Genomic DNA, 19,229 nt, shown 5'->3' with positions numbered 1-19,229 from the left:
CCCGTGCGCTACACACGCGGCCACATTTCCTCCCCAGCGCAGCCCGGTCTCTCTGTTCAGCTGTGTCATTATCCGATCAATGTCTGTCCCCCCTTTGGAAAGTAAGCGGCCAGAGGGCCGGACCGGTCTCTGCGCCCGCTGCGCGCCGGGCACGCGGCCGGGCTCGGAGGAGGGAATGAGCGAGCGTCCGCCCGGTGCCCGGGCCGGCGGGAGGGAGGGCCGGGGCCCCACGGCCGCCCGGGGACCCCGCGGCGCCCTCCGCTCCCCGCGCGGCGCCGGAAGCAGCCGGGCCGGTCCCCTCCCCGCGGCACCCGGCGCCTTATCTCGGCGCCTCGAGGGCCGCAGGAGGAGTCGCGGGCGCGCCGGGAGGGACGCGGCGGCGGCATGGGCCGGGGGCCCTGGGGCGCTGGCCGCCCGCCTCGCCGCCTGCTGCCGCTCCTGCTGCTGCTCGACCTGGCCCGCGGCGCGATCGGAGCTCCGCGCACCGACGGTGAGTGCGGGCAGGGACCGGCGGGGACATGCGGGGTCGGGCGCGGCGCGGGTGCCCTGCGGGGTCCCCGCCTGGATCCCCAGGCTGGGCCCTCGAAGACGCGGGGCGCACCCGGACGCTTCCCCGCCCCTGGGCAGGGCCGGCGGGGAGCCCGGGCGTGGAGCGCAGGTGCGGCCTGCTCCAGCCGTTTGGGATCAGGAAGGCGGAGCTCATGGGAGCGGGCGGTTCCCCGCCCCGGCCCGGCCCCGGGATCGCGGGGGAGGCCCGTTCCAAGGCGGCTTTGCCCGCTTCCCTGGGACCGGCCGCTGCCCGGGAGACGCGTGGCGAGGTGGGGGCTGGGCGCCGGCGCGGGCCTGGGGGAGAAGCGCCGGGCGGGCAAGGGCGGGGAGGGGCGTTCCGCGGCACTGTCACGCTTCCGGCTCTGCGGTTGGTTTTGCCACGACAAATTCTTAACCCGAAGCAATTTTCTTTCTACTTTTAATTTTTTCACCGTGATGAAGAACTGGTTGCTAAATATGGTGAGAAAGAAGTGTAAGGAAGTTTACAGGAGTAAAGAGTTCATTCATTCACTCATTGATTCAACAGATGGCTCTTCCCTGTGCAGGATGAGAGCAGGCAGTGCTGGCTCTGCTGGGCTTAGTACGCAGGAGACGGACAAGCCAATGACCCGTCTGCAGGCAATTGAGGTAGTTGCTGACTTCTTTCTCCTCTGCAAAACAGTGTTGAGCGTGGTAGGAGTTACACGGAGGATTCCCACACGTGCGGGAAGCGACATTCACCCAAATAATTGTAATAAAGGGCTGAATGCCATAAGTGCTCTGAGAAGGTGTGGGGAGATTATTTCCAGCTGGGGGAGTCAGGTGGTGTAAATGGATAAGGTGACCCTTGAGCTGGGCCATCAAGGACTGGTTATAATTGGATGTGGGAAGATGTGGAAAAGGCATCCCAGCTCATAGCAGAAGGCACAGTCAGCTTTCCCCAAATGTGTGTAGAATGAATGAATTCCAGACAGAGGGGGCAACATGAGGAAGCACATGGAGGCACCAAAGGCAGAGGTCAGAGTGCCTTGGTTGGCAGCCCAGGGAGTTTGCACGTAGCTGTTCCTGGGTAGTGGGAAGCCACTGGAAGTCATTGCAGGTTTTTGTACAGGCGGTGATATGAAAAGTGGGTCTAAGGAACTCCCTCGCTTCCTTAATAAAGCCAAACCCTGATCCTGAAGTGAAAGGGAATTTCCACATGAGGACATATGGGGAGACTTTGCTGTTCACATTCCTGCCCCCTGTAAATTCTCTTTGGGGCTTTTACCATCTCTTGATGGCTCAACCTTCTGGAGGGGCCATTTTTGTAACATCAGATGTTCTGGTTGGGCTTCCTTCCTTGACTCGGTCTCCCCCGGCAGGGTGCATAAAAGCTTGCAGCAGCTTGGAGCCTATTTCAGGATCTTTGCTGTCGACTCTGTAGCCTAGGAAACTGTCCATTGTGGTCCCATTGAATCGCTAGGCTAAGATGGCTGAACACAGCTGTTAGCTGTCTGAGGTTATCTGCAACTACTGAAAGGCTGTGGGGTGAATTTTGGAAACTAGCAGTCAGGGCTGCCTGGTTGAACCTCTTCTCCTTATGTAGACATTCTCCCTTCATTTTCAACCTTGGAAAATCTAGTTTTATGAAGGGCAGGTTCCCTGACGGTGGGGAATGTAGGGAAAGACAGGAGGCTTTGAGCCCACTGAAAAAGCTGTTGCAATAGCTGGCCTAGAAGTTCTGAGGCCTGGGCCCACAGTCATGATGGCAGAGGAGGACTGAATGTAGATGATAAGGTGGAAGTGAACTGGAGGAGGGACTTAATAACAGACGTGAAGGTGCAAGGGAATAGAAGAGGAAAGATGATACTAAGCTATGGGGACTGGGTGGCTTAGATATATGATTCCACAGGAGGCGAAAAAAAATTGGAGAAGAAAGGTGAGTAATTGTTTTGGACATCCTGAATTTGAGGTACTGTTATGGCTTTTGGAGAGATGAAATCAATAGGGAGTTGGGGCTGTGAACAAGAGGCAACGTAGACTTCATGGTTGTTGGAAACTTTGAGGTTGACAAGAAAAAGGGGGTAGGTGTGCCCAGCCTGGGGAAGTTGGGGGTGGGGCCCGGGCTTACTAGCAGCAGGAGTCCTATGTGATTGGTTGTGGGGGCATACTTGGCTTTTTCTCCTTGGTCCTAAGTTGGAAGTGGGGGCAAAAATTAGGGAAGCTGGTCGTTATTGACTGAGTCCTGACCATTTGGTGCTGATTGCTACAGAGTTCCTGAACTGGTTGCTGCAGGTTGTGGTTGGGAGTTCTGTTTTCATGTGTGCTCTGGCCATTGTCCGTTTGTATATTCAGTCTCTTTCCTGGCAACGTGGGCAGAGTTACATTAATTGGTGTTGAAGGTGTTTGGGGGAGGAGAGCCAAGTCAGATGGCCAGAGTCTGAGGAAAGTGCGAGGTGTGTAATTGGTAGAGCAGGAGGGTGTTGGGGCTGGGTGGGGTGCTGGGCTGGGGGAATGGAGAAGTAGGAAAGGGCAGGAGGGTGGAACCAGTCGGTCTTGTTTCTTAACCTTTCTCTGGCATTGCTTGAGTCTGGGAGTGGCTGTGGGACTTGTTGGCTCAGGCCTGGCTGGGGTTGGGGAAGGTCAGAGGGAGGATGAGCAGAGGCCTTGAAAACTATGTGGCCAGTGGTGGAGAGAGCTGGGAAAGTTGTTCTCACTGTATAAAGTGCACCTGGCTTCACTCATCGATCATTTCCTAGGCTTGGTCTTCACTGTCTTCATGAATCATAGTAGCATATTCACCATTCAGAGTGGGGAAGAGGATGAAAGAGGAGAAACGGAGAGAATTAATTAAATTTTTTTTTTTTTTTTTTTTGGAGATAGGGTCTCACTTTGTTGCCCAGGCTGGAGTACAGTGGTGTGATCATAGCTCACTGCAACCTCAAACTTCAAGCTCCTGGGCACAAAGAATCCTCTCACTTCAGCCTCTGAGTAGTTGGGACTACAGGTGTGAGCCACCACATCCAGCTATTTTGTTTTAATTTTTTGTAAAGATGGGGTCTTGCTATGTTGCCCAGGCTATTCTCAAACCCCTGGCCTCAAGCCATCTTCCCACATCAGCCTCCCAAAAGTGCTGGGATCACGGGCAGGAGCCACTATGCCCTGCTGAAAGTGGATTGTTTTGGAGTGATTTAAAGTTATGTAGAATAAGGGAGCAGGATTAGAGTTGAAGATTCCCCACTGTGGCCTGTCTTCCATCTCCAGGGACTCGGCCCTGGGATACCTTTAGTTTTCTGGTCAAATCCTAAAATGGGATCCTGGCAGCTCAAAGCAGCAAATGGTCTGTTGGCCTCAGCTCTGTGGAGGAGAGAGGGGAAATGAATTGCATGGATTGAAAAGAAAGTATACTGCTTGGGAATGAGTCAGGTGTGAGACAGCGTGTGAAAGGAATGGGTGGGGGTTCAGTGGGTGACCGCTGAACAGGAACCCTAGGGTGTGGCCTAAATTAATGGCTGCTTAATTCAAGACTCAGCACTGAGACTGGGGCACTCAGGGGCACTCAGCGTGGGTTGGTTTCTAGTCTGGAGGCCAGGCGTGGGGGCTCCACTGCCTGTTGATCCTGCTCACACAAGAAAGTGAACAGAAGAACCTATGAAGCATTTAATACAAGGAAAGCTTAAGCCTTCTTGATGTGCAATGTCAGTCCTGGGTCTGGGTGGAGGTGGGAAATAGATAATGGTTCCAGTTGCCCTATAAGGGATTACATTGCTGGAGAGAGTAGAGTGCTCTCTTGTTTTGGAGGATTTTAAAGCAGAAGCTAAGCTTTTGTTTGTGGGTTTGTTTTTTTTTTCTTTCAGGACCATTGGAGAAAAGAGACTATGAGGTTTCTCGGGGTCCTTCCATCTCTGGAAGTTGAGGCAGTCTCTTAAGAGCAGTGCGATTTTACGTAGTGTTAGAGACGACTTAGGAATGAATGCTTTTTCTTCCTGAGTTTTGGGCCCCCTTGGCTCGTTTCCTCAGGTCATTTAAGCTGTCTGCACAAGTTTGAGAGCCAAAATCTCATGAAGGTTATGTAGTGATTTGTTTGGTCTGTGAATAGGTGGGGATTAGGTGGAAACAGATTTAAATTCAGGCACTGCCTTCTTCGCTTGACTGTTAAAGTCCATCAGCTGTTGTCTCAGAAGTGCCTTTAAGTTTTTGTTCAGCTGTAGATGTAAAGAGTGAGCCCAGCTTGTGGGGCTGGCGGCCTTCAGCGCCTCCTGAGTTCCAGCTTTCCCTGGTTGCTGTAGAGACGAGGGGCAAGGTGAGCAGGGCTGAAAAGGTGAGGAAGTGAACTTTCCACTTCTGAGTCAGGTGTTACCCAGAAGGCTGGGAGGGTGTGGGGAAGGCAGGGAGTGATTATGTAAATTTGGATTTTATGGTTTCTAGGCCATCAGCCCCACGAATAGGTAGGCATCTGTCCACACAGAGATACAGCTTTGACTTTTCATATCAATGCATTTCTCCATCACTCTTCCCGATAGCGTATCTTGGGAGTTGGCCAGCTAACTGTCCGTGGGAGTGTTCTTGTTTGTTCACTAACAAAGAGTTGTTATTATAACAAACATCTAACATATTCTAATTGCTTTATGTGTATTAACTCATTTACTCTTTACTCCTCACAACCACCATATGAAGATTTGCTATTATCCTCATTTTACAGATTTACGGGAAACTGAGGCACAGAGATTATCAAAGATTACACAGCTAATAAGTGGCAGAGCTAGGATTATAACCCAAGCACTCTTAACCACCATGCCAAATACCAGGCATTGCTTCTTGCAGACTGTTTCTAACAAAAATAACAAGATCTATGGAAATAGACATAAATATTCATGTAAATTATCTCTCACATTTGCATAGAACTTTAGCGTTCATGCAGCATTTATATTTCTCATTTAATCTGGACCACATGATCTCCATCTCATGGATTAAAACTGAAGAACTGACAGTTTAACTTGCGTAAAATCACAAAACCAGGGAGCAAGAGAGAGAAGACTCTGACCCTGGTTGAGACACCAAAACCTGTCTCATCCTCTCTGGTTTTTGCTGGCTTAGTCACTGCAGAGCTGTGAAGGGACATGAACCCAAGTTAGCAGCCTTAGCTGGAGGATACAATGAGAGTAACAAAGGATACTTGTTAGGCTTTTCCTCCTTCTAGATTTTGGACTCTCCAATTCTCCTGTTTCTCTGCCAGTAATTCTAGGTGTCCCTGGGGTCCCTCGCCTCGGCAGTAGTCCCTCAGTTACTACCTTCTCTCTGCTTTCAGGTACCGAGTTTGCTGGTGACAGAGCTAAAGCCATCCTTGATGCAGATGCCAAGCTCCCCTGACACAGCTCTCCCAGGGGTCATGGCAAAGTCGTAGCGATCTTTCTATTGGCCTGGAGAATTCCTCTCCTTTGGGTTACTCTGTCACGTTGGTCCAATGCTGTGCTAGACTTAGTGGAAGATTTCTTTCAGTTATTGCCTTTTCTCCCTAGGATTCTGACCCAAGTCCTTGAGATTGAACTAGACTTGCTACTTATGGTGAGATCCACCTGGGAGCAGCTTAGAAATGCACATTCTCAGGCTCCACCCCCTCACCTACTGAATCAGAATCTCTGGGGATTCTGCATTTTAACGGGCTCTCTGGGAAGGGTAACCGACTGTCTTGGTTTGCACTGAGTTGAGGGATTTCCCAGAATATGGAACTTTTTGTAACAAAACCAGGACAAGTTGGTCACTCTATCTCCAGGTGATTCTTAACTGAGCTACAGGCTATTGGACAATGGACTCTGTTGTGTGGCCAGAAGCAGTCCCCGGGCTGGGGTTATGCTCCCTGCCTCTTTCTTTAGGATAAGTTTTTTCCCCTCCAGGAGGCTACTTGGTCTCTCAAGCTGTTAGAATTCAGAAGGCTGTCCTTCAAAGCCTGCAGAATAGGCTAATCATGGCTGAATAATGAGCTTCAAATGAGGTACCTCTCTCCCCTACTCCCTGCCTTTCTATGGAAACCACTTCCTCCTCTGCAGGTAGTCTAGCCTTTGGTAGCCTGGAACCCATCTTGTCTTTTTTTTTCCAGTACGGGGAACAAAGATTTATTGAGCCAAATTCTACTGCATGCCAGATACTGTCCTTGGAGTTATACTTATGCTAAATTATTCTTAATGGATCATTAAAGCAAGTACCTTGGCCGGGCGCGGTGGCTCACGCCTGTAATCCTAGCACTCTGGGAGGCCGAGGTGGGCGGATCGTTTGAGCTCAGGAGTTCGAGACCAGCCTGAGCAAGAGCGAGACCCCACCTCTACTAAAAATAGAAAGAAATTATATGGACAGCTAAAAATATATATAGAAAAAAAATTAGCCGGGCATGGTGGCGCATGCCTGTAGTCCCAGCTACTCGGGAGGCTGAGACAGGAGGATTGCTTGAGCTCAGGAGTTTGAGGTTGCTGTGAGCTAGGCGGACGCCACGGCACTCACTCTAGCCTGGGCAACAGAGTGAGACTCTGTCTCAAAAAAAAAAAAAAATAAAAAAATAAAAAATAAAGCAAGTACCTTAAGGATGAAGTGTCAGAACTTTAGGGAGAAAGTACTTTAAGGGGCCATGTAACCCCTGCTACTCAAAATGTCCACCTCAGAGCTTGTTAGAAATGCAAAATATAGGGCCCCACTCCAGACCAACTGAACCAGAGCCTACAGTTTAACAAAATTAAGATCCCTAGGTAGTTTGAATACATCTTAAAAGTTGAGAAGCCCAGGCTGGGCAGCCAGGTGGCTCATGCCTGTAATTCTAGCACTCTGGGAGGCCAAGGTGGGAGAATCGCTTGAACCCAGGAGTTTGAGGTTGCAGTGAGCCAAGATGATGCCACTGCACTCTAACTGGGGTGACAGAGCAAGACTGTCTCCACAAAAACAACAACAACAACAACAAAACACACACACACACACACACACACACACAAAACAAACAAACAAACAAAAACCAAAAAATAACTGAGACCCAGAAAGGTTAAGTGATTTGTTCAAGGTCACACATGAATTAGACTCAGCTAGATTTAGGATCCAGTTTTGACCAGCTTTCAAGTCCAATGCTTTCCCCCTATATCTGGCTGCCTTCCTACAAGGCCATATTTGGAATAGTTTATATTCTGTCACTAATTTGGATTGGACTTCCTTTACCTGATCGAGTGGCACCTCTTTGCTTCTTAATTTTTTTTTGTATGTTTATTATTAATAGATTTACTCAAAAATTACATGAAGTAGTCATTTTCCAGCTGATATAAGTTTCTGCAGATGGATCTATATAACTGCTGCATCTTTATAAAGACAAGTATTTCATATAAGAAAAAAGTAACCATTTTCCCATTTGTCAACCTATAATAATGAGATTCGGAAAATATGATTCAGTATAGAGTTTATTTGAGTGCAAAGCTTTGAGGATGGCACTTGGAAACACCAACTCCAGACTAATGGGGTCAGCATTTCAAAGAGCAGAAGTTAAGGTTTCACTTATATAGAAGTTTTAACAGGATTACATTTTCCATACAGGACCAGTATATATGCCACAGTGATTACAGATTGCTACATTCCAAGCAAGTTTACCTTGTTATTCTAGGAGGAAGGGTGGTGATCTGAGGGGGGTCTTATCTCTGGTGAGATTTGGTCTTAATTATATACAGGAGGAAAAAGGCGAAAGTTGCAGCTGCGTGCAGCATGACTCAGGCTGCATAGCCACATTCCCTTCAAGGCTCAGAATAGTGCTCACTTCGGCAGCACATATACTAAAATTGGAATGATACAGAGAAGATTAGCATGGCCTCTGCACAAGGATGACATGCAAATTCGTGGAGCATTCCATATTTAAAAAAAAAATTAAAAAAATTAAAAAAAAAGGCTCACAATAATTTCAAATTCCAACAGCTTTTAAGTTTGCATTATTTTAAGTTTGAATTATTTAATTTAACACATTTCATTGTTTTTCAATAGTATAGTGTTAATATCTGTTGTTTTACTACACACATATTTGTGTGTGATTTCAGTGCCCACTTATGTTTTTTAGCTTTTGGACAGTGTGTCTATGTTGTCTGTTCGTTGGCGAAGTATCTTATAACAGGACTATTTGGTTTTTAATGAAAGATTCTTGTAGGCTTGGGTTACTTTAGTTACTTGTTCTCTGAAGCTGTTATCTACCGTCTCTCAGTGGCATCGTGAGAAATTTGGGATCCAGAACAAAATGATTCCCCTATAAAGATTTGGGTTTCCCTCCAATTTCCCTTTTTTTCAATTATAGATTTAACTACATGAGTCCACAAATGAAAACAACCCAAATGTTTATCAACAGATGAATGGATAAACAAATCGTGTATTCACGTATTCTGTATCTTGATTGAGGCAGTTATTTCATGATTATATGCATTTGTTAAAACCCACTGAATTGTATACTTAAACATGGGGGCATTTTATTGTTTGCATATTATTAATATGTCTCAATAAAGTTGATTTTAAAAGCAAAAACATAATTTGTTTATCTTATTATTGTGATAAAACATAAAATTTTACCATTTTAGCTATTTTGAAGTGTCCAGTTGAGAGGCATCACGTACATTCACAATGTTGTGCAATCATTGCCGCCATCCATCTGCAGAACTTTTCATCATCCCAAACCGAAACTCTGCACCCAAGATGTGGGACTTTTAGTAGGATTGCGTTCATTTGCCAAATTAAATTGGGGAGAATGTTTGTCATTGTATGGGTTGATCACAACCCGGCTTTTGGACTTGACCCAGGAGCCATTCTTTAAGTAATAGTTCTAAGATTTTGGATGCATATCATTATGAATTTACCATATCTTTATGGTACTGTTTTAAAATGTTGTGTGTTAAAACGGTTAAATATATTTGGCACATATTGATGGAAATTTAGGTGTGGGGACTCATCCTCAATTCTGCTTGGCCTGCTGTCCTTCTAATCTGGAGCCTTTCTGGTTCATTTTCCCCAGGTTGTACAACTCTATCTTGTGCCAGCATCAGTGAGGGAATCTGGGCATTGAACTACTCCTTGTAGATATTTTCAACCTGTTCCTTGAACTTTCATTCCTCTCTCTTATGCCTGTCTTCCAAGGTACTCAGGGACTCTGATTCCTTGGCCTTTCTGGGCTTGGGTCTTAGTTCTTCCTCTCTGCTAAGGCAATTACCATGTGTCCATCTCTTTCCCATCTTCTGAAATATTCTTAGCATCTTTCATCAGCTATCATCTTCTCTCCCAGGTTCTATCCTTTTGTAGTCCTTTATGTATTTTGGGGGGTGTGCTGTAGTTTGGGAGGATATTAACTCTGCAGTGTTTAACTGGAAGTCTTTGTAATTAAAAACAATCTTTTGTATATTTTTTGTTATAAGCCCTTTCTTCTTCCTAACATTGTATGTTTGTGCAGGCTTTTACTTTTTTAAAAAATTTCTTATTTATTTATTTTTTTCAAACAGTTTTAGGAATTTCTTTAACTTTTTTCTTCACTTAACTTGAGTTTTGGCTACTTTACTAGGTGTTTACAATGCACTGACTTCGGAGAAATTTTTTTTTAATGGATTTGACTATATTTTCTAATTGTTTAACATCTTTTTTTTTTTTTTTTTTTTTAAATCTCTACTATGTCCTAAATCCCCATTTTCTCTTTTCCTTTTCAAGCTTCGAGCATTAAAGTTCTATGTTATTTTTCCTGGCTGCCTGGTTTCTCTCTCTCTCTTTCTTTTAAAGTATAAAAACACATAAAACTCAAATTTCCTGGAGTATATAAGTTTTCATACCTAGTGTTAAAACATTTCAATTTTGATATCCTCTTTATCTCGATAATTATTTAGAAGAATGTTCTGTGGTTTACAAGCAGGTTTTTTTCTTTTTTTAAAAAAAACCCATCTTGCTGCACGCTGAGCATGTAGGTTTCTTTTGGGGATGCTAGTCTTATGGGGTTTTTCTGTTTTGTTTTGTTTTTGAGACAGAGTCTCGCTTTGTTGCCCAGGCTAGAGTGAGTGCCATGGCGTTAGCCTAGCTCACAGCAACTTCAAACTCCTGGACTCAAGTGATCCTCCTGCCTCAGCCTCCCTAGTAGCTGGGACTACAGACATGCACCACCATGCCTGGCTAATATTTTCTATATATTTTTAGTTGTCCAGCTAATTTCTTTCTATTTTTAGTAGAGACAGGGGTCTCACTCTTGCTGAGGCTGGTCTTGAACTCCTGACCTCGAACGATCCTCCTGCCTCGGCCTCCCAGAATGCTAGGATTACAGGCGTGAGCCACCACGCTCAGCCTTAGTCTTATGTTTTGTTTTGTAGTTTTAGCACATCATTTCATGGTGGTCAGATAATGCATCCTAAAAAAAAAAAGATGATAGTGAGTCCTATAAAATTTTTACTTTTTTGAAATTTGTTGCATTTTTCTTTATGGGCTGAGATATAATAAATTTTATAAATATTCCATGTAGTGATGATTAGTGGTTTGTCTCATTTTTGTGTTATCTTTTATTTAAAATGACAACAACAACAAAACAACAAGCATGGTTAACAGTATTTAGAAATCTCCCAGTCTCAGTTGGTTTTGTGCCTGGAGCAGGCCTGAGGGCTCGGCTGTATTACCTAGGTAATAATGGGGCCAAGGCTGAATTGAAATTCAATGCTGGGAAGGTTCTCTTTACTAGGCCACTCCTGAAATTACAAAGACACTGAGAGTGAAACACAATATACCACATTGCCTTGGGTAGGAATTCTTGTTTGATCTTGAGCCATATACCACCATCTGGTACATTTGGATGTTTTAGGAGTTTTAGCCTCAAACACTTTTGCTGTTTATCTAAATAATTGGGATGTGGTCATCCTGCTGGGACTTGGCTGTTATCTTACTGTTATCTTAAACACATTCACTTTTTCCCTAAAGGAAAAATGGATAGGGCAATAGGCAGATGTGTTCCTCTCCCCTCCATTTGCTTTTTGAGATGTAGTAAGTAGGATTTCAGATTTCTCTATCTAGGCAGTCAATAAAAATATATTGAGTGTCTTGTACTGAGCCAGAATAATTTATGGGCAAATGACGTCATCTCTGTTCTTGTGTGGCTCATTCATAATACCAAGCTGGGAAGACAGAGCTGCAATCAAATATAATGACAAGTTGTCATGATTTATATGGGAATGTGCAAGTGTTAGGGGAACACAGAGGAAGATGCATTTACTTTTCCTTAAGAATGGAGGAATGGGAGGCCGGGTGCGGTGGCTCACGCCTGTAATCCTAGCACTCTGGGAGGCCGAGGTGGGTGGATCGCTCGAGGTCAGGAGTTCGAGACCGGCCTGAGCAAGAGTGAGACCCCGTCTCTACTAAAAATAGAAAGAAATTATATGGACAACTAAAATATATATATACAAAAAAATTAGCCGGGCATGGTGGCTCATGCCTGTAGTCCCAGCTACTCAGGAGGCTGAGGCAGTAGGATCGCTTAAGCCCAGGAGTTTGAGGTTGCTGTGAGCTAGGCTGATGCCACGGCACTCACTCTAGCCCGGGCAACAGAGTGAGACTCTGTCTCAAAAAAAAAAAAAAAAAAAAAAGAATGGAGGAATGGGGAAGAAGCCTGGGAGAATGTGACGTTTAAGCTGGGTCTTGAAATGTGAACGGGTGCTAGCTGGGTAGAGAAGGAGGCAAAGGCATATTAGGTAAAAGGGCATCAGGACTGTGGCGTGCATGTATGACAATGGATAGTCTATTAGGGAAAGATTAGTTGGCCTCTTTTGCCTAGAGGGTACTGTGTGTGGTTGGGGTAGACTGTTAAGAGAATTGATTGTCACACAGAGGAATTTGCACTTTATTCTGTGGGCAAAAAATTGCTATTGAAGGTTTTTAAGGATGAGATTGGATATGTCCTGTTTTATTTTGGTAATCAAATTTTGGTTCTCCTTCGTAAATGTCTACTAACTAAATGTATCTCGTGTTTCATTTTTCTTTTTCTGAAATACACGCCTTATGATTCAGGTTTAGATGTCTGTGCCACTTGCCACGAACGTGCTACATGCCAGCAAAGAGACGGCAAGAAGATCTGTATTTGCAACTATGGATTTGTGGGCAATGGGAGGACGCAGTGTGTTGGTAAGTTCTGAATCCTAAATTGAGAAGTTGAATCAAGAAACAAGATTATCTAATGTTAAAGAGTTGTCCTTGGGGGTGAAACATTGTTATTTTGTTCACATGTTTTTATTACGAGAAGTTTTGTCAATGATAAGTCTTCTAGTGTTTGGATATGTCCTTCCTCTAGTGTTTCCAAGGAAGTACCGTCGAGTTAGAGGTCATTGAACTTGAATCTCTGAAGACTCTGACATAACACAAATTTGAAATCTGTTTTAAGTCTTGGGTTTAACTTAACAACTTGAGTGAATATTGCGTTTCTTAATTTCTCTGGTTATGTTGTTATAAAACTATATTACTACCATGAGGAAAAACAAAACATGATTTCCTATTGGATTTTTTTGTTAATTGATGAAATATTGTTACTTTGGGTCTCATGTCTATCAGAATCCATTCTCCAAATCTCTTGTAGTTGTAATCCTTTGAGGACTTCGATGACTTAAAGGAATACAAAATGCTTTAGGCTAGCAGCATCTGAGATTGTTTTTTACTTCCTGGTGTCCACCATACCATGGCAGTCAGACAACATCCAGGTTCCAGCCCACTTCAGGGAGAGGGAGAGAGTAAATTCTAAATGTACAACAAATTTAGAATAGTAGATGTTACAATAATCTCCCAGTTTCCTCCCAGCAACCTTGTTGCATGCAGTAAAAATATTGATAGTTTTGCCTTGTTGTGGCAAAACAGTGCATACAAGACAGTGCATACAGCCTTGTTGTGATATCTTTGTGTGCTTTTTATTCCTCCCTAAAGAAAAATAACAATTCAGTCTTATGTTCAAAAAGTCATATTCCACTTCACAGATACAAGCTTTTACAGTCACATGCTATTCTGCAGGCTTGAATTGGGCCTTCTTTGACCTTTACTTTTTTAGGATTCTACCCATGAGAAGCGTAGCTGCTCTGAAGTCTGAGGTTCCTGATGGAGTTTGTCCCCCCGCCCCCCATTCCTTATACCCACTTGTGAGCAGTGGCATGGAAATGAAATTGGAGTTGAGGGGACAGACAAGCTTTTCTGCCCCCTCCCCAAATGAATCCTTCCTCCCATGGATGCTAGCTGCATTCTTTTTTTTTTTTTGAGACAGAGTCTCACTCTGTTGCCCAGGCTAGAGTGAGTGCCGTGGCGTTAGCCCCTAGCTCACAGCAACCTCAAACTCCTGGGCTCAAGCGATCCTCCTGTCTCAGCCTCCCGAGTAGCTGGGACTACAGGCATGCACCACCATGCCCAGCTAATTTTTTCTATATATATTTTTAGCTGTCCATATAATTTCTTTCTATTTTTAGTAGAGATGGGGTCTCGCTCTTGCTCAGGCTGATCTCGAACTCCTGAGCTCAAACGATCCGCCCACCTCGGCCTCCCAGAGTGCTAGGATTACAGGCATGAGCCATCGCGCCCGGCCTTGCCCTTTGACTTTTAAACAATAGAAACTTCTCTTAATTCGAGGAGGAGGCTTTCTTAATTTATACAGTGCTGCTCTCAAACACTAGACACTGCATATCCTGGTACTTGGCCGCCCGAGACTGTGCCACAGGTCGTACATGAGGTTGTATGTGTCAGAGATGTTGTAACATGGTATTAAGCCAAGGGACCTAAGAATTCTAGAATCCTCTGCAAACCCAAATGTCCTTTCCAGTGATGTCCACAGGGGAGGCATGTCTCAGAAACAATGGCAAAGTTCAGGAATATCCCATTTTATGGACAGCTGGACTTGTGTCTGAAACCACTGTGTTCTGTAACCTGGGCTGGACTCTTGGGCTAGCTATGGCCTGAGGGCCTGTTCTGTCTCTCTAAGCTCTCATTGCAGATCTTACCACAGATAAGTTTTAATATGAATTGTGTTCCAGGATCAATTCAATTTTAAAAAGGTAATACAGTCATGGGCCACATAGTGACATTTTCGTCAATGATGGACCACATATGTTTCCATGATCCCATGGAGCTGAAAAATTTCTATCACCTAGTGATGTCATAGCTGTCATAATGTCGTAGTGCAAAACATTAATCACATGTTTGTGGTGATGCTGGTGTAAACAAACTTACTGTGCTACCAGTTGTATAAAAGTGTAGCACATACAATTCTGTACAGTACAAATACTTGATAATGGTTTATGTATTTACTCTACTATACTTTTTATCATTATTTTAGAGTGTATTCCTTCTGCTTATAAAAGAAAGTCAACTGTAAAACAGCCTCAGGCAGGTCCTTCAGGAGTTATTCTGGAAGAAGGCATTGTTACTGTAGGAGACGACAGCTCCATGTGTGTTACTGCCCCTGAAGACCCTCTAGTGGGACAAGATGTGGAGGTGGAAGACAGTGATAGTGATGATCCTGACCCTGTGTAGGTCTAGGCTAATGGGTGTGTTTGTATCTTAGTTTTTAATAAAGAAAGTCTAAAAAGTGAAAATTAAAGAAAATTTAAAATAGAAAATAGCTTATAGAATAAGGATAGAAAGAAAGAAAATATTTTTGTACAGCTGTACAGCATGTACAGAAGCTAATATGTTTCAACCTAAGTGTTATTGTAAAAGAGTCAAAAGTTAAAACAAATTAAAAGTTTATAAAGTAAAAAAGTTATGGTAAGCTGATTTTTTTTTTTTGAGACAGAATCTGGCTCTGTTGCTTGGGCTAGAGTGCAGTGGTGCAATGTGGTGGGAGACATGTCTCAGAAACAATCACTGCAGCCTCAAACTCCTGGGCTCAAGTGATCCTTCTGCCTCAGCCACCCAAGTAGCTGGGACTATAGGCGTGAGCCACCACGCCCAGCTAATTTTTTCTATTTTTTGGTAGAGATGGGGTCTCGCTCTTGCTCAGGCTGGTCTTGAACTCCTGAGCTCAAGCAATCCTCCTGCCTCAGCCTCCCAGAGTGCTAGGATTTACAGGTATGAGCCACCTCACCTGGACTATTTTTTAAATAAATTTAGTGTAGCCTAAGAGTATAGTGTTTATAAAGTCTACGGTAATGTACAGGAATGTCCTAGGCCTTCACATTCACTCACCATTCACTTGCTGACTCCCCCAGAGCAACTTCTAGTCCTGTAAGCGCCATTCGTGGTAAGTGCCCTATACAGGTTATAAGTCTACCTTTTTAAAATCTTTTATACTTTATCTTTCCTATACCTTGTCTATGTTTAGATACACAAATACTTCCCATTGTGTTACAGTTGCCTACAGTATTCCGCACAGTGACATGCTGTACAGGTTTGTAGCCCAGGAGCAGGCTATGCCGTATAGACTAGGCTTGTAGCAGGCTGTACCATGTGGGTTTACGTGGGTACACTCTGTGATGTTTGCACAATGATGAAATTGCCTAATGACAGCTTTCCCAGTAAGTATCTCTGCTAAGTGACACATGACTGTATGAGAAAAATGAAAAAACAAAACCAGGATTTTTTTGAGGGGTACTTTTGGGTTAGTAGGAATTGAGTACAATTGTGAGAGTCTATTAAATTGATTTGAGAAACCAGTGGTGAAATAAAACACTAAAATAACAAGCTACCAGTTTATAAGTTGATAATTTTCTTCCCTCAAAAAATTAGCTGCGTAGATCAACTCTAAAAGGATGTGTAAGCAATTGGTCATAGGAGTTTCCTCTGAAGTTAGAGGCTTGGGCAGAGTCAGCAAACCATGGCCTGTGGGCCAAATTCAACCCACTGCCTGTTTTTGTACGTGGGTTTTGTTGGAATGTAGCATTGATCATTAGTTTACCTGTTATCTGTGGCTGCTCTCGTGGCTCCAAAAGGACAGGTGAGTACTTGCACCAGAGACTGTGAGAAAAAGTTTGCTGACCCCTGAGCCAGAGGACAGAGATGAGACGGAGATTTCCTTTTATTTTACATCTTTCAATTTCAAATTATTTAATTAAAAAAGTTCAGGGCCGGCTTCTGTGGACTCACCAAGCATCCAGGTTCCAGCCTCTCCTCCCTGGGTGACTAACATCATTCACACGGGTCACTGACGATTAGCATGAGCTGTTCCTGCCGCAGTATTAGCCCTGCTCCCGGATGGGGCTTCGGCACTAATTCCATTGTGTTTCCTGGTAGCTCAGAAGGAACAAATTTTCCAGTTAATCATTGGATGTAAAATTGTCCTGCTCTGGCTTTCATGAAAACCATAGGATTCTGCTGAGTTTATTTCCCCCAGGCCTCTGACAAGATCTCTTTAAGTGTGGAAATGTTCAAAAAGAATCCCCTCTCCCAATCTTTGAACCAGACTGAGATGTTATGTTGCCCTTGTGGTTTCGTAGACCCCGACACGCAACTCCAAGGGCCAGCGTCCGCCAGTATGGGAGGCGTAGTGAAGGGGAAAGAGGCCAGGGAAATAGGTCATTAAGCTGTTCCCGCAGAACATGGTTTTCCCGAGTCCACGGCAGGGGACGACAGTCTGGTTGTTGAACATGGTGTGGACTGAGAGCCTTTCAATGCCTTGTCTCAATGTATCAACAGATAAAAACGAGTGCCAGTTTGGAGCCACTGTGGTCTGTGGGAACCACACATCTTGCCATAACACACTTGGAGGCTTCTATTGCATTTGCCTAGAAGGATATCGAGCCACAAACAACAACAAGACGTTCATTCCCAATGACGGCACCTTCTGTACAGGTACTCGAGAAGGGGGCTGCGACATTGGCACTTTGGTAATGGAGCCAGGAGAGGGTAGGGCCGGGACAGGTGTGATTTAAGGGAGGGACTCTCCTTTAAGAACAAATGTGAGGGAAATACGGACATGGACTGTGTACGTGTTAATATTAGGGAGTGAATGTTAATTTTGTTAACATGGGATAATGGCACTGTCATATATAGGGTAATATTCCTATTTTGGGAGGTGCATGCTGAAGTACCTAGGGATGTTATTATGAAGTATCTAGTATTATGTTAGTCTGTAAGCGACTTAAAATGACAAAATGTGAACAATTATCGAATCTTGAGGGAGTGTGGGTCCATGAGAGTGCATTGTACTAATCTTTTTCTGGTTCTGTGTGATTGAACTTTTTTTTTTTTTTTTTTTGGAGACAGAGTCTTGCTCTTTTGCCCCGACTAGAGTGCAGTGGTGACATCATAGCTCACTGCAACCTCAAACTCCTGGGCTTGAGCAATCCTCCTGCCTCAGCCTCCCAAGTAGCTGGGACTACAGGCGCATGATCGAACATGTTATAATGAACAACGAGAAGGGACTCTCTGCAGATGCTGTGCCGCCTGCAGGTTTCTGTAACTGCAGGTGGGGTGTCCTTGGAGTGAATGGCACTCGCCAGCTCTGAGCACACCACCCCCTATAGGCCTGGGCATTTGATGGTTGAATACAAGGGGTGGACAAGACCCTCCTAATTTTCAGTGGCCCCTCTATCATCTGAACTCTTTTTACAGCAAGTCATAATCAAATAGCTTTGTGGCTTTCTAGGAAAATCTTTGAACAGTAATGAAGGGGAAAGGCAGGAAAAGACTCCTGGTTCTGAAATGGTTTTGCCTAGGCTTAATGACTCTGCTTAAAAGCTTTGTGATATTTAAAGGTTTTCAGGGAAAAGAACAGGAGACAAGAACATATTTTATCTTCTCACCTACCAGGAACCACAGGTTCTGATGCTCTGATTCATCCTCCCTCTTGCCTTGTGCTCAGGTAGAATCTCTCAAAGGGTGTATTTGGATTATTCTTGGCTTGAATGAACACATTCTCTCAAAATCCTGTTGTTTTAAGTAGCAAATTACTGGCTGCATGGTTGCAGAAGTGCCTTGTTGTGGTATTAAATTAGGCACACTGAAAAGATACTGATTTTATTTTTATTTATTTACTTATTTTAGAGACTGGGTCTTGCTCTGTCCCCCAGGCTGGAGTGCAGTGGTGTGATCATAGGTCACTGCAACCTTCAACTCCTGGATTCAAGCAAGCCTCCTGCCTCAGCCTCCCAAGGAGCTAGGATTGCAGTCAGACGCCACCATGCCCAGCTAATTTTTTTATTTTTATAGAAATGGGGTCTTGCTATGTTGCCCAGGCTGGTCTCCAACTCCCAGGTACAAGCAATCCTCCTACATCAGCCTCCCAAAGTGCTGGGATTACATGTGTGAACCTTCGTGCCCGGCCTAAGAGATAATAATTAAAAACAAAAAAAAACCTTATAAGATACTGACCTAGTGTTCAGCTTGTTCAATACATATTCTTAAGCACTTCTTACATGCCAAGGCTGTGCTAGTGGGAGGTGACAGGCAGACAGGTAATTTCAGTATGAAGTGTTAGTCATAGATAAGCAAAGGCATTTATTAGAATCCAGGGGGTCACTTTTCTTGGCAGTGAGGAAGGGATCAGGGGAACATTCTGGAGGATGTGATATCTGAAATTGTGCTTGCAAGGCTGTGGGAGTTTGCCAGGAAAACTTATGACTATACATTTATCAGCATATTTTTCAGTACAGTTCCGAGGAATGCATTCAACTTTTAAAAGTTAGGAAAAAGTAGGAGGAGGAGGGGGGAGGAGAAGTGGCAAAGGTGGAGGGAGGAAGGAGGAGGGCAGAGAAGATGAAATTTTATGCCAGGCCCAAATAGGTGTCAGCCACACAAGA

General features: G+C 44.4%; 1 protein-coding gene and 1 non-coding gene across 3 annotated transcripts in view; both read left to right on the top strand.

Annotated features, from left to right (window-relative positions):
* The first annotated feature begins 321 nt into the window (after nucleotides 1-321).
* The window catches only part of SUSD1 (sushi domain containing 1), a 98,636-nt gene continuing 79,728 nt past the window's right edge, over nucleotides 322-19,229 (top strand). For both annotated transcript variants that reach the window (XM_069474555.1, XM_069474554.1), the window contains exons 1-3: nucleotides 322-490; nucleotides 12,532-12,645; nucleotides 17,125-17,280. In XM_069474555.1, the coding sequence (XP_069330656.1) occupies nucleotides 385-490; nucleotides 12,532-12,645; nucleotides 17,125-17,280 (376 nt within the window). In that variant the 5' untranslated portion in view covers nucleotides 322-384. The remainder of the gene's footprint in view (nucleotides 491-12,531; nucleotides 12,646-17,124; nucleotides 17,281-19,229) is intronic.
* Nucleotides 8,280-8,386, top strand: LOC138388770 (U6 spliceosomal RNA). Its single transcript, XR_011234260.1, has one exon. It is a non-coding gene; the product is annotated as a U6 spliceosomal RNA (small nuclear RNA).

Source organism: Eulemur rufifrons, chromosome 7 (assembly GCF_041146395.1).
Source record: "Eulemur rufifrons isolate Redbay chromosome 7, OSU_ERuf_1, whole genome shotgun sequence".
Classification (NCBI taxonomy): domain Eukaryota; kingdom Metazoa; phylum Chordata; class Mammalia; order Primates; family Lemuridae; genus Eulemur; species Eulemur rufifrons.
The sequence above is the reverse complement of the archived record's forward strand: the minus strand, read 5'-3'. Positions and strand labels throughout refer to the sequence as shown.